The 14,648-nt window shown below is 39.7% G+C and overlaps 1 protein-coding gene across 1 annotated transcript; it reads left to right on the top strand.

Annotated features, from left to right (window-relative positions):
* Positions 1-1,535: 1,535 nt before the first annotated feature.
* Positions 1,536-8,313, top strand: LOC146623775 (endothelial cell-selective adhesion molecule-like). The gene is made up of 7 exons (XM_085364840.1): positions 1,536-1,590; positions 2,580-2,731; positions 5,195-5,387; positions 5,492-5,647; positions 5,834-5,956; positions 7,074-7,209; positions 7,685-8,313. The coding sequence occupies exons 1-7, from the start codon at positions 1,536-1,538 to the stop codon at positions 8,220-8,222; spliced, it is 1,353 nt and encodes a 450-aa protein (XP_085220966.1). The 3' UTR covers positions 8,223-8,313.
* Positions 8,314-14,648: the final 6,335 nt, after the last annotated feature.

The raw sequence follows: 14,648 nt of genomic DNA, 5'->3' as shown, positions 1-14,648 counted from the left end.
GGCATGGGTCATGTATGTGTACAAACTGACCATAAGCCCTTGGTGCCTTTGATCAACTCATACGACCTTGACCAAACACCACTGAGATGTCAGAGACTGCTGATGCGACTGATGTGATTCAGTGTCACTGCTGAGCATGTTCTCGGTAAACAGTTAGTGGTGGCGGACGCACTCTCCAGACATCCACTGCATGGATGCTATCAGTTCGAGACAGACAGCCGGGTCAAGGTATATGTGAGCAACGTAGTGACAAGCAAACCTATCAAGTCACATAAGTTGGAGGAAATTCACAGTGCTACACAGATGGACCCAGAGCTTCAAAAAGCAATCATTTTCATCAGACAAGGGTGGCCTTTGAGAATGGCAAAGAGTTCATCACTGCAAGGCTTCTATGCAGCCAGAAGCCACCTTTCAGAATCAGACGGTCTAGTGCTCTACCACGATCGCATTGTAATTCCCACAGCACTCAGACCCAGTGTCCTTGACCAATTACATGAAGGCCACCAAGGACTAACTAAATGTAGAGAGCGTGCAAGATCAACAGTGTGGTGGCCCACCATTTGAAACAAATAATAATCATTTTTAAATAATCTCTTTAGTCACAATAAATTTGCAGTGAGCAGGAACATTGTGCACTGAATTCCTGTTTTTTTCTAAATGTAGGTATTATCAGCATCCGATAAAGATCCTTCTCAAAAAAAAGTCTTTGCCAAATTTTAGACACATTACAGAAACATAAGAGCTTCTAAAAGCATCTTGGCCATTTGGCAGCTGTTGAAACACATCCAGACATATTGGAATATTAGGATATATATTATTGGACTGGAATATTAGAAACTACATGTGTATCCCCAGTCAAAATTGCACTCACACAGTAGTCCTGAGGAAATAAACATTTTTGTCTGTCTTTTTTGATAACTTGTAAAAGTCAAAGTTTCCAAAGAATAGATTCAAATGAAAAAAGAAAAAGAAAAAAAAACTTGTGTAATTTATCAGGAGTGATCATACTAAATGCAAAACAGAAGCAAATGAACACACAACTGGGGTAGAATGTTTATTAGAATTTGCAATTAGCGATGTAACATTCACCTACATGACACAAAGGAAGTCATAAATATGCTAATATGCACAACTCTGTTGAAATGAGCTTCTTTCATCGGGGGATGATATCCACTGATATATCTCCATGTAGTTGGATAGGGATGAATGCACAGATACCTGTCACTCTGATGACACAGTAAATAAAAGTACAAAATAAACAGAGTCCATATCAAATATTTAGATACACGTAAAAAGAAATTAGAAACAAGTCAGAAGAGCACTGGATAATTAGCAAAAAGCAAAAAGTAAAGAAAAAAAGCTTTGTAATTCACTGCACTGCACTGCACCCGTAATAGTATTGTTTCCGCTCCTGTACACGGAGTATCAATGGCAATTATTAAAAAGAAGCTAAGCAGATCCTCATTAATCTTATAATATCATTCTGCTTATAACCTTTTTATTATAAAAAATATGACATCAAACATGAAACAGGCATGAGAAACAAAGAACAATCCAAACAGGTTTCCTGCTGCACCTTCAACTGTACAGGTAATGATTCAGAGTCAGAATTCAATTCAATTGAATCACAACATTAAGGCAGTTTATACTGTAGGATAAACCCTGCGGTATTACATAGAACATTCTAGCAACTGGAGCAAGCACTTGGTGACAGTGGGAAGAAAAAAAAACCTCTTTTAATAGGAAGAAGCCTCTGCTCTGGGAGCGACGGCTTCTTCTTCTACCACGTCTGGTTGGCTGTGAGGGGGGCAGACAAAAGACACACTGTCTGAGAGACAGAGATTAACAATAGAAATTAATATAGAGATTACAATTATTGATTACATGTACAGTGGTGTATAAAAGTTGTCACGGTCTGGAGGGCAGACCGTGGGGGATGTAGGAGAAAGGACCCAAAACGCAGACTTAATGGAATAAACAGTGGGTTTATTTACAGTGAGGTAATTGTACACCACACATTAAATCTCCAAAAGTGCTCCCTCAACTCCCGTGACGTGTCTTCTCCCAAGTGCTGGTATCCCGTGCTCTCTGCCCCTGTGCCTTCACACACCCCGTTTGTCTTGCAGTCCTGTGTTCCGCTGTCCTCCTGGGGAAAAACACAGACACAGCCGTTATGGCACCAACTCCGGCAGGCATACACTTTAACAACACTAGAAACACTGACATGGAGTCTAACTCAACGATCCTGCGCCGGAGGAAGCTCCATCGCTCTGTTAAGTAGCTCCCCCGACGATCCTGATCAGAAGCAGGTGTGTGGTAAGCTAGGCGTGACCAGCAGCTGGCAGGGCCACACCCATCAGGCCTGCAGGTGGCTGTCCTTCATCCTCCAGCCTCACACACACACACACACCAGCATGGAACACAAGAGCACAGTGCAGCAAACATACATCCAATACACTAATAACAATAAAGGTCCACACTGTTCACGAACCCCGAGTCCCCGGCACCGGGTCCGTGACAAAAGTAATAAAAAACTGTGATTTTTACAGTGTGTTTTTTCCCTTTCTTCCTTCATCCAGGCATATGGGCCAACTTTTTAATACCCCTGAAAAATGGAGAAGTGATCGAGGGTCAGTATGTGGAGCTGCAGGCCCGGTACACTGGCGGCAACCCAAATTCCAAGAGTATCGCCTGGAACTTTTTGATGCCTAACACCAGCCAGATGAAGATGGTAAGGAAACAATTACACTTAAGTCTAATATACTGTATATCAAGCCAAGACAAGAAAAGACTTAAAGGTTTCTAATACTACTGTGCTGTGCAGATAGATGATCCAAAAGGAGGATCACAATCAAATAGATTTAGGGGAAGAAAGAGAACTCAGGAAGGGAAAGGATACAGGGGTTTTTTTTTTATTATTTCCCTTAGTGTCTCACCTTACTTTACTCTTTACAGGAAGAAACATTCATTAAATGTAAAAACATTTTCACTGATAAAAGAACAAAACTTAACTGCAATCTATTCAGAGTCGTATGTGTTTAGACAAGATAAAGTGAGCAATTCCCCTCTGACAAATTGTTCAATTCTATTGTATTTTATTTATACAGCACCAAATCACAACAACAGTCACCTCAAGTCACTTTATAGTGTAAGGTAGATCCTACAATAATAGAGAGAAAAACCCAACAATCATATGACCCCCTATGAGCAAGCACTTTGGCAACAGTGGGAAGTAAAAACTCAGTTTTAACAGGAAGAAACCTGCGGCAGAACCAGGCTCAGGGAGGGGCGGGGCCATCTGCTGCGACCAGTTGGGGTGAGAGAAGGAAAACAGGATAAGACATGCTGTGGAAGTGAGACAGAGGTTAATAACTAGAAATAATATGTATATAAACACATAGTGAGCGAGAAAGGTGACTGAAGAAGAAATACTCAGTGCATCATGGGAATCCTCCAGCAGCCTCAGCATAACTCAGGGTCACCTGATCATGCCCTAACTGTACTACTTTAGCAAGAAGGAAACTCTGAATCCTAATTTTAAAAGTAGAGATAGTGTCTGTCTCCCCAATCCAAATCTGGTTCCACAGAAGCGGGGCCTGAAAACTGAAGGCTCTTCCTCCCATTCTACTTTTAAATGAACTAGGAACAACAAGTAAGCCTACAGTCTGAGAGCAAAGTGCTCTAATGGGGTGGTATGGTACTAATTATGTAAGTAACTAAAATTTGACAAAGTGATATTTTTTCCAAACTGCTAATATATGTTTCCTATGCATAATATAATAATAGTAATATGGAGAAAATAATTGACAAGAACCTATTGTGCCTTTTCCAGCTCTTGGTTTTGTTTTTGAATGCTATTAGAGTTGCTTGGCATCATTTGTAGTTGAAAGTAATCATAAATACCAATGCATGAGTTCTTGGTGCAGCCCCTCAGTTCATCTTCTCTCTTAAACAGACAGTTTTTGCTCCTCACCGTTCTTACCTTTAAGGTAACAGGCGATGATGCGTTTAGATCACTGTGGAGTGATTTTGGCCCACTCTTCTTTGCAGAATGCTTTAATTCTTTCACATTGGAGGGCTTTTGAGAATAAACGGTCTGTTTAAGGTCTTGCCAAAGCATCTCAATCAGATTTAAGTTGTTTTCTTTTGCTGCTATGTTCTGGATCACTTTCCTGGTGCATAACTCAAATGTAATTGAACTTCAGAATACAAGCTGATGGCAGGAGATTTTCCTTCAGGATTCTCTGGTATAAAGCAGAATTCAAGGTTCCATCAGTTACAGCAAGTGATCAAGGTCCAGACCATCAGGTGACTAGATTACTCAAAGAAAACAGATTTTAATCTAAGAACATCTTTACTTTTTACTGTAAATGATGCATCTGCCTTGAACCGTTCTATTTATACTGTATTTCAGCCCCTTCCACTGCAGAGATACATATGCTGGAACTAGGTTTTATATCAGGCTTCTTTTGTTGTGTTTTGTTTTTTATTGTACAAGAGCCATATTCGTTAGAATGTAGTATTTATCTAACAATACAGACCTGCATAATTTGTGTTAATTAAATTGCAGAGAATGAGAGCTGAGAATTTATAGATCAGGTTCAAGAACATTAATATTACTGTTTAATTTGGCCTTATAGGTGGAAATGTGAAGGTTAGATTTTATTTTATTCACAACTGAACATAGAAAACATGTCCAATGTTTAAACTGAGAACGTACCTTTTTAAAGTGTGGGCTGTGAGTCCGCCGTGCACTGTTTACCTCACCTGCCGATATGCGTCATGTGTAGTTGCTTTGGAGGAGGCTGTAAAACTTTGTGTAGAGTCCAGTAAAGGTTGATGAGTCAGTGAAGCTAACTTCTGTCCAATGTCAGTGATACTAAGGTGAGTTGTTGAAGATGTCCTGAACTTTCCTCTGTAAGCACTGCTGATTTTACCAGTGTTAGTGAAACTTTCTTTTCTTTAAAGTCTTGCACTTGGACATTTAGCAAATAAATCTCTGGAAATGTTTTGGATAAATACAAAGTCCATTACATCCCTGACCTGGATGTCAGTGACACAGGTCAGTGATATCTGTTATGCACAACTACTTCTTCGTGTGCTTTCTTTTATGTACTAAAAGACCCCAAAAAACCCCCCTTTTTTAATCTTCTTTTTGTTTCATGTGACGCTTGCTTTCTGTCCTTCTGTCCAGATCATCTCCTACACCGACAACGAGGTGAAGGTGTTTGACGGACAGTTTAAGGGCCGTGTCGGTTTCCTACATCAGATGCCATCATCAGATGTGTCGTTCTACATCAACAACACCCGGGAGTCCGATTCAGGAAGCTACATCTTTCAGATTGTTAATGATGGTATTACTGAAACGGTTACCCTGGATGTGAAAGGTAAGGGAAATTCACCCGTTGCACAGCTGTACTTCTCAGATTCACTGTGAAACAGTAAAACAGAAAGTCTTGTAATAAAACATTACATAATCCTCTCCCCTCAGTCCCTCCTTCTGTTCCGAAGTGCTCTATGACAGGGAAGCCAGAGGTAAAAGGAAATGTTACTCTGATCTGCATGTCCAGCTCTGGGAAACCTATTCCTTTGTACAAGTGGAAGAAAACCAGCCCCACCTCTGAGGTCTTCTTCTCACCCATGCTCAGTGAGTGCACAGCGAAAAAACAAAGAGTCATTGTTTGCTATAAATGTGAATTATTGATAGAAAAAGCAGCCTGCACACCGTCTTTTGGGATTGTCACTTAGCACATCTTTGAGAACTGTTATACATGTGAAATAATGTGTCTTCATGTGTGTTTGACTGTCTTTTCCATGTAAACTGCTGTTTTAGATGAGAAGACTGGCACTCTGAAGCTGAACAACCTGAGCAGCAACATGTCGGGGAAATACGTGTGCACAGCCAGCAACACGGTGGCAGAAAAGAGCTGCGCAATCGACCTGCACATTACCAACTGTACGCAGCAAGTGTAACCCTGGTTATGGTTTATTAATAAAAATAAGTGATGAAAAATAGTTATGGACCACACATTCAGATACACTATTATCAAGCATGAACAGCGAGCACCGATGTAATTAATTATTTCTGTTGGACACGATCATATCCTACTAATTTCTTATGACTGCTGACACGTCATAAGAAAACTAAATGAATATGCAGCGAACTTTCTTACATATATATTAAAATATTACAAATATACAATAATTTAGCAAAAGTATCATTATAAACCCCTATCACTCATGACTTACACAGATTCAAAGTAAAAAACAAACCCTGTTTGCCAGACATGTTTAATGTTGCTAGCATAGGGCTGTGACATTTTACATTGTAACCATTAGCTTAGCTGACTTTTCTATTCAGCAGCTAAGAAAATTATACTTTTGTCAAAGTTGGCTGAATTTGTGGGGCAGGGATAGCTCAGTAGGTAAAGTGGTCGCCCCATGATCGGAAGGTCGGCGGTTCGAATCCACTTAACGGCTACCCTGAGGTACCCCTGAGCAAGGTACCGTCCCTACACACTGCTCCCCGGGCGCCTGCTTAGTGGGCTGCCCACTGCTTCACTGAGTGAATGGGTCAAATGCAGAGAAAAACAAGTAATTTCCCCATGGGGATCAATAAAGTATCCATTCTTATTATTAATTTGTCTTACTTTAACATGAGTCTGGACAGTCAACCATGCCCAACACAACCTAGCGTCCTGGGAATATATAATGTTGCAGAAGCCTGAAAACAATGGACAGCGGTAAATTAGTGATCAACATCGCAGCATTATTGTAGTGTCTTTACATTACAATATAAAGCGCCTTGAGGCAACAGCTGTTGTGATTTGTCCCTATATAAATGAAACTGAATTGTAGCTTAAAACTGATTTGCTAGGCCACAGCACAACTGGTCACCTGATTAGTCCATCTCTATGTCAAACAGAAAGGACATCTTTACATGACTCGAATATAAAACATTAATCTGCTTTTCTAGCCAGTGCTGTACAAGTACTATTGATTCTACACGAAATGAGGTAATAAAAGTGTTTTTAAATTCTTTGAGATAGTAATTGTATGTTCTTTAATTCCAGCCAATAAAGTGGGGGTGATTGTTGGTGCCACAGTTGGCTCAGTGGCTGGCTTCATCTTCCTCCTTTTTGTGTGCCTCGCTTTTGTCTTCGTGATAAGGAGAAGAAACAACGAGGATGACTTGGCCAATGAAATCAAGTGAGTCAGTGTGGCTTAAATGCAAGCAGAATTTTATCATTTAAAATTCGTAACAGCATCTCAGCTGGCCAGCAGATCTGAACCAGGACCCTTTTGCCACAGTGCTAAACAGTGTCAGTTCAGGCAAGTCATAAGTGGCAGCGTTGGTAGATGAAGTTCTTGTTGCTGCTGCTTTGAATCAAATTCATTTTAGTCCTTTGCAGATGACCCAGGTTTTACTTTTGACATGTACCAATTGCACAGGAATGCACATTTTGATCTTGCACATTTCTCAAACTAAAGTGATTCTATCACACCTGTTTAAGAAGCCTGTTTTTCAGATTTAATTTTCATATCCTGTGATAGCAGAAACAAATTACCATAGTTTCAAGATTTAATGAAGTACTCCATTTCAGTGTTACTGTGAACTAATTATGCATTTCTAAAAGTAATCTACACGCCACAAATAAGTAATCCTGCACCTCGATGTCTACAGGGAGGATGCTCAGGCTCCCAAGCGTGTGTCATGGGCTAAGAGCGGCATGGGTTCTGACATCATCTCCAAGAATGGCACCCTGTCCTCCATCGCCTCCAGCCCACACCACAAAGAGTCCTCCCATCACCACAACAACCACCACCACCACCTGCAGCAGTATCCACAGCGCCCCCCCTCAGACACTGCATCCATCATCACCGCCACAGGCAGCAATGCCGGCTATAGACCGTCCCGCCACCAAGGGGCCTCCACTCCCACCCATTACAGCTACAACAACAACACCACCCTGCCACGTGAACAGCCATTGTCCCCCGAGGCCGGCAGCAATGGCGGTTCCATGCCCAGACCCGAGCGCTACACCCTGTTGCCTCAGGCACAGGCGCTGCCGCAAACGTACAACCAGCCTCGGCTGCAGCTCCAGACCGCTCCCTCCCCGCCACCACTACCCACCTCCACCATCATGGCCTCCAACATCACCCGAATGGGAGGCGTGCCCATTATGGTTCCTGCACAGAACCAGGCCGGATCTCTAGTCTAGCATGAGCTAAGGGAATACTCTCACAAAGGATCAATTGCTGATTTTTCAAAGGGACTTTAATATTTAGCAAAGAATTTAAAATGAAAGGTCATTTACTGATGCCAACAAGCTCTCAGACACACTGTTTACTTCCTTTAAGAATACTTACTTATAGTTCTTTTGTACTCTGTATGCACTGTACACATTTGAAACTATGTATAGATATGATTTTCATACATTTGTCCAGTATCATCTTTTCTACTTTATGGATTTTAATGTTTTCATTTTTCATATTTAGATTTTTAAATGTAATTTCTTCCAAACTGTTTTCCTCCTGCCATTTACTAACCGCAGCTGGAACGCTGTGTGTGCTAATCTCACGGACAGAAAAAAAAGAGCACCAGCATGCTACACTTTATCCATTGTCTTTATTTAGAGAAACTACCTGAAGGACTCATAGGTCATTACTGTTTAAGAAGGAGAATGTTGCTCATAAACACTGGGTTTAATCTATGTATTATTAACTCTATTTCAGCACCAGACATCAAAAGACAACATAATGTGTTGTGTGATAAAGTTTGCCCTTGCAAAGTATCCTAATCCTTTTTCTTGGCTTTGCTTCTGTTGGGTTTTCAACTTGCTTTCAAAATGCTTTTAAACTCACTTCTTTAAATACAGATGAGCAAAAGCTTCTGATAATACTGAGCTGTTTAGGACTGCAGAACAGTAAATTTGCTTATATTCTTGACTAGTACTAATAACCAGTGTTGGGGAAGTTACTTTGAAAAGGTAATTAATTATAGTTACTAGTTACTTCTTCAAAAAAGTAACTGTTAGTAACTGAGTTACAATATTCTAAAAGTAATTAATTACTTGAAAAGTAACTATTGCGTTACTTTATAAAAATGTTTAACCCTCTGGGGTCCAGGGTATAATTGGCCATTTTAACCACTTCTGATTTGACCTCTACATTTCACCTTTAAAAACTGTTTACTTGTTTGGTATCATTCTTTTCAGCACAACCTCACGTGTCTGAATTTCCAGTTATGTTTTCATTTTGACATACTGTATTAACACAATTGATCTAAAATCAGACAAAAAACATAAAATCAGAGTAGAAAAAGTTATATTTTTTACTGTAACAACAACAAACATGTTTAATGAATTATATTTCATAACTTTAAATGCAAATATAAATTGTCAATTTTAAAATCCTATGCACAAGTTTTGCAAACAACAACGTTATTTGCATCCATTTACCTTTTACCTTGATTTTTTAAATAACCATTTCAAACTATTTACAGAACAATCAGTTGTTCTGCATTCAATAAGATGCAACACAAATTATTTGTGCCACTCCAAAAACACAATTTATGTCCACTATAAAGGAGAACATCACAGCCTGATACCTGCAGGTCTGACAGCAGCAGGTGTATCACTCCTGTTTCTACCTGGAGACAGCAGTCGCCTCATTGTTCTGACACACAACACAAAACTATCCACAACACTACACACTAACTACACACTCCAAACACGCTAAACGTCACAAAACTCTCTCTCTCTCTCTCTTTTTCGTTAGACAGTGATCATGATTACCGTCCGCGGGAGCGCGCGCAGCTACTTAACGCTGTAGCGTCCACATTACTTACAGCTACTTCCATGCAACTGATATAAGATGCAGTAAGCTGAACACAGCTTCAATCGTCTGTTTGTTGAAAAATAGTAACGGAGCGCATTTTCTTGTTAGTAACTGTAACGGCGTTGTAACGATAGGAATAGTAATTAGTTAGATTACTCATTACTGAAAAAAGTAATGCCGTTATTCCCATCACTGCTAATAGCTAATAACTAATCATTTAAAGTTGTCTGCAGCATTCAAATTGTAAATATGTGAATTTTGGGGGGTAATTGGTAGCACGTTGTTGAGTGCAGCCTTTATGGACAACAGAAACAGGGGACGTGTTTGCCTTTATTACCACTTTGTGTTGGCATTCTTTTGTAACTTAGTCATCATCTGCGTCATCAGCATAAATTCATTACATACAGTCATTATTTGGACCTGTTCTTCTAGACTGGCGCAAAGAGCTTATAGCATTAGAGAAAGACACCCGGTGATCACACAGTCCCGCACAGTGAGGATAAAGCTCTCGCTTTTAACAAGAGGGAGTAGGAGCCACCTTCTTTGACCAGTAGTGGATCAAGAAACTGAAAAAATATACAACCGGCCATCTGCCACAACCCAACCAGTCGCGGTAGATTGCCGCCCTTCCCTGAGCCTGGTTCTGCTGGAGGATTATTCCTGTTAAAAGGGAGTTTTTCCTTCCCACTGTTGCCAAAGCGGGTCATATTACTGTTGGGCAACTAACAATAATATGACTTTCTTTGTATTATTTCTCCGTATTATTGTAGGGTCCACCTTACAATATAAAGCGCCTTGAGGCAACTGTTGTTGTGATTTGCTGTATAAATAAAATTGAATTGAACTGAAGATCAAAAAGAGGCCACCAAATATATCAGCTAGCAGCAGAGCACCACTATGCATCACATCAGGATTAGAACCATAAGGCAGGTCTCCTTTCAAAATGGTCCACCACACTTCAGTACTTATGTATTTAAACTCCTTGGAAAAAAATTGTGGATATACAGTTATGTAGCACAAATTTGACAAATTTCTATAGTTTCTTTACTTGAGTATATCAAGTATTCACATTCTACTTAGAAATATTTGGGGAAATGTTAACAAGCGTAAAGCGCACGAAAGTCTGTTAAGAAGCCTCGAGATGCATTGTTAGGTCAGCAAATTTGAGCCATTTTATCAAGTTTCATTTAAGCTGATGGAGTTTTTGGCTAAAAACCTAAAGACTCCATCAACATTATTGCAGGACCATCAGTCTTGCACTACAGATATTCCTGGAATCTCGACCTCTTTAGACTTTCTTTATGCACCTTGGAAGTTAACAAATGTGTTTCAGTTTGCTTCTAATCTGAAACAAATAAACTAGATTTGGTTCAGAAACTATTTTCCATTTCCAAAACGTGTGGACATATTTTGAATAAAAACTGCTGTGAGGGAGGCACTGTTTTGTAAAAATCACATTTGTAAGAATGTATCCAAATAGCTAAGGTCATTTTAATACACTGAATGATTCCAGAACTTCTTTTCATTAGTTAAGAACTAAAACTATTTATTATGTTTTTACACATTAGCGCTATTTGTAATGTCTGTTGTTACTGAATATGATTTCGATTTGGAAAAGAGAAGAAAGTGTGGTCATATTCTGCTGTAGTGTAATTACACTGGAGCATATGTTTGTTATTTAAGCTTTTGGTTAATGTGCACAGATATTTTTACAATTATTTACATGACATTCTGAGATGAAGGCTGATGAGGTTGAAGGAAAACATACTGTAAAAGCATCTCATGCAAACCACTTGAGAATATAAGCTCAAGACTAAAGTCAAGATTTCATGAGGGAAGTTGAAAGAAAAGAGGAAATCTGTTTGCTGTGCATTTAAGACTCTGTGTCCTTTAAAAGTGTACATTATGGACATTCAAATGTATTCAACGCAAGCCTTTATTTTTATATTGTACATGTATAAAAAGCACATTAAGAAAAGTGAAAGAAGTGCTCACTATCACACTGAGTTATAAACCAGTGTGGATTGTATAACTGCTGTGGACAAATTGGTGGCCAAACAAATATGCTTACTTATACAGACGGCCTAAACTGTAGACAATAATGTGCAGTGTGCACTTGTATCTTCCATATTTATGTTCATTGAAAATGCCTTGTATTATATTTTCAATTAAAATTTAAAAAGATCAGCTGTTTGTGAGTTTTGTTTTATTCTTGTTTTCCAAGTTTTACCAATTTTGTCTTCTTGGCAAGCTTGTAGAAGGAAGGAAGGATTGATGACTGAGCTTGAAAGGACACAGGGTTTTCCTTTGGCGTTTTTGTTAGAAAAAAGCTGACAAGGATCTGTCATTAAACAATCCAGCACCAAGAGAGGACCAGCCACTCCTTTAAGTAGCGGTTCAGGACAATGTCATCACAGGCGTGTGGAAGTGTGGAACCAACAGGCAGAAAATCTCCACTAAGTCCCACTGCTGCACAAAAACAAGCACACACACGTAAACACACAAACCAGGATAGCAGAGGAATTGAGTAGATAGCTGAGGTGGAGAGATGGACAGGAAGTAGGAGGTCAGCATGGAGAGGACAGAGGGAACAGATACAAAACTGATGAATAATCAGCAAATACAATGATGTCAAAAGTATGACAATCCCTTAAAAACATCCTGGGATCAGAGCTTTCTGTGTGAACTGAAAAAGATTCTTCATCTTTTTGCCAAACACATTTCGTTTTTCCAAGATCAGACCTATGCATCCTCTATAGCAGGGGTGGGCAACTCCAGGCCTCGAGGACTGGTGTCCTGAGACCTCTACTGAACCCGCAGTACTTCAACACAGCTCACACTGTTACACTGGAGGCATAAAAATAACCCCTAAAAAGAACAAACCCGGTGATTCTATCAGCTGTAATGGTATCATCTGTCCACAAGGTGTCAGATTTTATTGGTCGATTCACTGAGCAACCCTTTGATATCCATAAAGCTAAAACACTTCACAGCCTGATTGTTTGCTTTGCAACAATCCCACCAACTTCATATGTCTACATTATTGCTGTTGAGAGTTTGATGAGCCAGTACCTTCTGCTTCTGCATAGTCTTTATACAGCAATAAACAGCTGTGAATGTTATTGTGTATGAATTTTCTAGAATGAGGCTGTAGAGGTGCTACATAAATCCCAGTGAGGTTCAGCCTACCATGTTGTACTGGATGGGAGACGAGGAGGAAAGAAGCAAGCCTGCTGGAGAAACTCACACTGATTTACAACTGAAAGAAAAAAGTGCAAAAACAGAGAAAAGCCTTACATAAATGAAGAGCTTTTCCCCTCTGCTCCTCCTTCATCAGATCTCTTTCTGGTACAGGAAAATTCAGAATCGATTCGTGTTTATGGATGGATTTATGTGGATGGACCAAAGAAGTTCAAATGAAACATGGAAGCACATAACGGAGTGAGTAGAAACTAGGAAAGTGCTCAAAGCTTTAGCTGTGTGTGAAAATTAACCAAAACAACAATAATGTTTGTCAGGTTACATGGATGAAAATCATCACTTCATAAGATCACTCAGGAGTAACATGACTAAGTACAAGTTCCTGTTTGACTCTAAAAAAAACAAAAAAAACTTCATATTTGAAAGTCCTGAAGTGCACAGTGTCATGTAAAAAAATTAGACTCTAGAAGTAAAAATAGTATTTTATATTCAGTCCTGTATTTAAGAGGGATCCAGTGCAGAGGAGCCAGTGTAGGAGAAAAATGCTCTCCCTTTCTGTTCCCTGTCATTTTTGCTTTGTTTTTTAGGAAATCCTGAAAGTAACAAATTACAGTAGTCAACAGGGAAGCAGCAAAGTCTTAAACACCAGATGTGCTTATCCGGGATTTAAATCTTGAAGTTGGATCAGTGACTCTTGGCTGAATGTCCTGGAGCTGTATGTGAGGCATTCAGGGAACACCAGTCAATCGCAGCTACATTGTTAGCAGAGATTATATTCTTCATGAAATGAACAAAATACAATTACTATTCTCTTAAACAAGCAAAAAGGAAAACCCACAAAAAACAACCATGCTGAGTAAGTTTTTAAAATGTCCTTATAAGATCCCAAAAGATTGACTCTGTAAATCTCAACGTAGCGTTTTCAGTGGGAGAAACATTTTGTCACTCAACCAAGTCACTTCTTCAGTCTCAGCTGGCTACAGGTTTCCCCAACCTTTTAAACAGTACATTTCCACAATGACTGAAACTAGCACCACTGACAAACAATCGGCTGTGAGGTCAGTTCCTTGATCATTAACATGCAAATTGTCTGAGACTAAGAAAGTCACACATGTGCAAATAAGTCTAGGTTAGGTTCCCCCTGTGTCATTGTCCTCTGTGTACCTTTGTGTGTGTGTGTGTGTGTGTGTGTGTGTGTGTGTGTGTGTGTGTGTGTGTGTGTGTGTGTGTGTGTGTGTGTGTGTGTGTGTGTGTCCCCTCTTTTTCTGTCTCATCTCCCTTAACTGTTTCCGTTGTTTAGAGCACAGGATTTCCTTCTGTGCCACCTAAAGTTACGTAATATTAGCTGCGCTGTTCTGGCTTCTTTTTTGTAAGCCAATTGAAATTCCTTTGTGCCTTGATGCTTGCATAATATTTTTGCTTTCATTTATGCTCATGTTGCTTTATTATCCATCCATCCTCTTCAACGTATCCTTATCAGCCAGTAATGCAATTCATCCTGATCGGTGATTGGTCAAAAGTCTAGGGTGGCAGAAGGGGGGAGAAGAGGCTTGTGATTGGTGAAAAATGTGCAATAAAGGAGACTTCTCTTTTCCATTTCTCTTTTT

The sequence above is a fragment of the Diplotaxodon limnothrissa genome, linkage group LG10 (genome assembly GCF_057381915.1).
Source record: "Diplotaxodon limnothrissa isolate DT_005_m linkage group LG10, D_limnothrissa_male_GT1.1, whole genome shotgun sequence".
Lineage (NCBI taxonomy): Eukaryota > Metazoa > Chordata > Actinopteri > Cichliformes > Cichlidae > Diplotaxodon > Diplotaxodon limnothrissa.
This window is presented reverse-complemented; position numbering and strand designations above follow the sequence as displayed.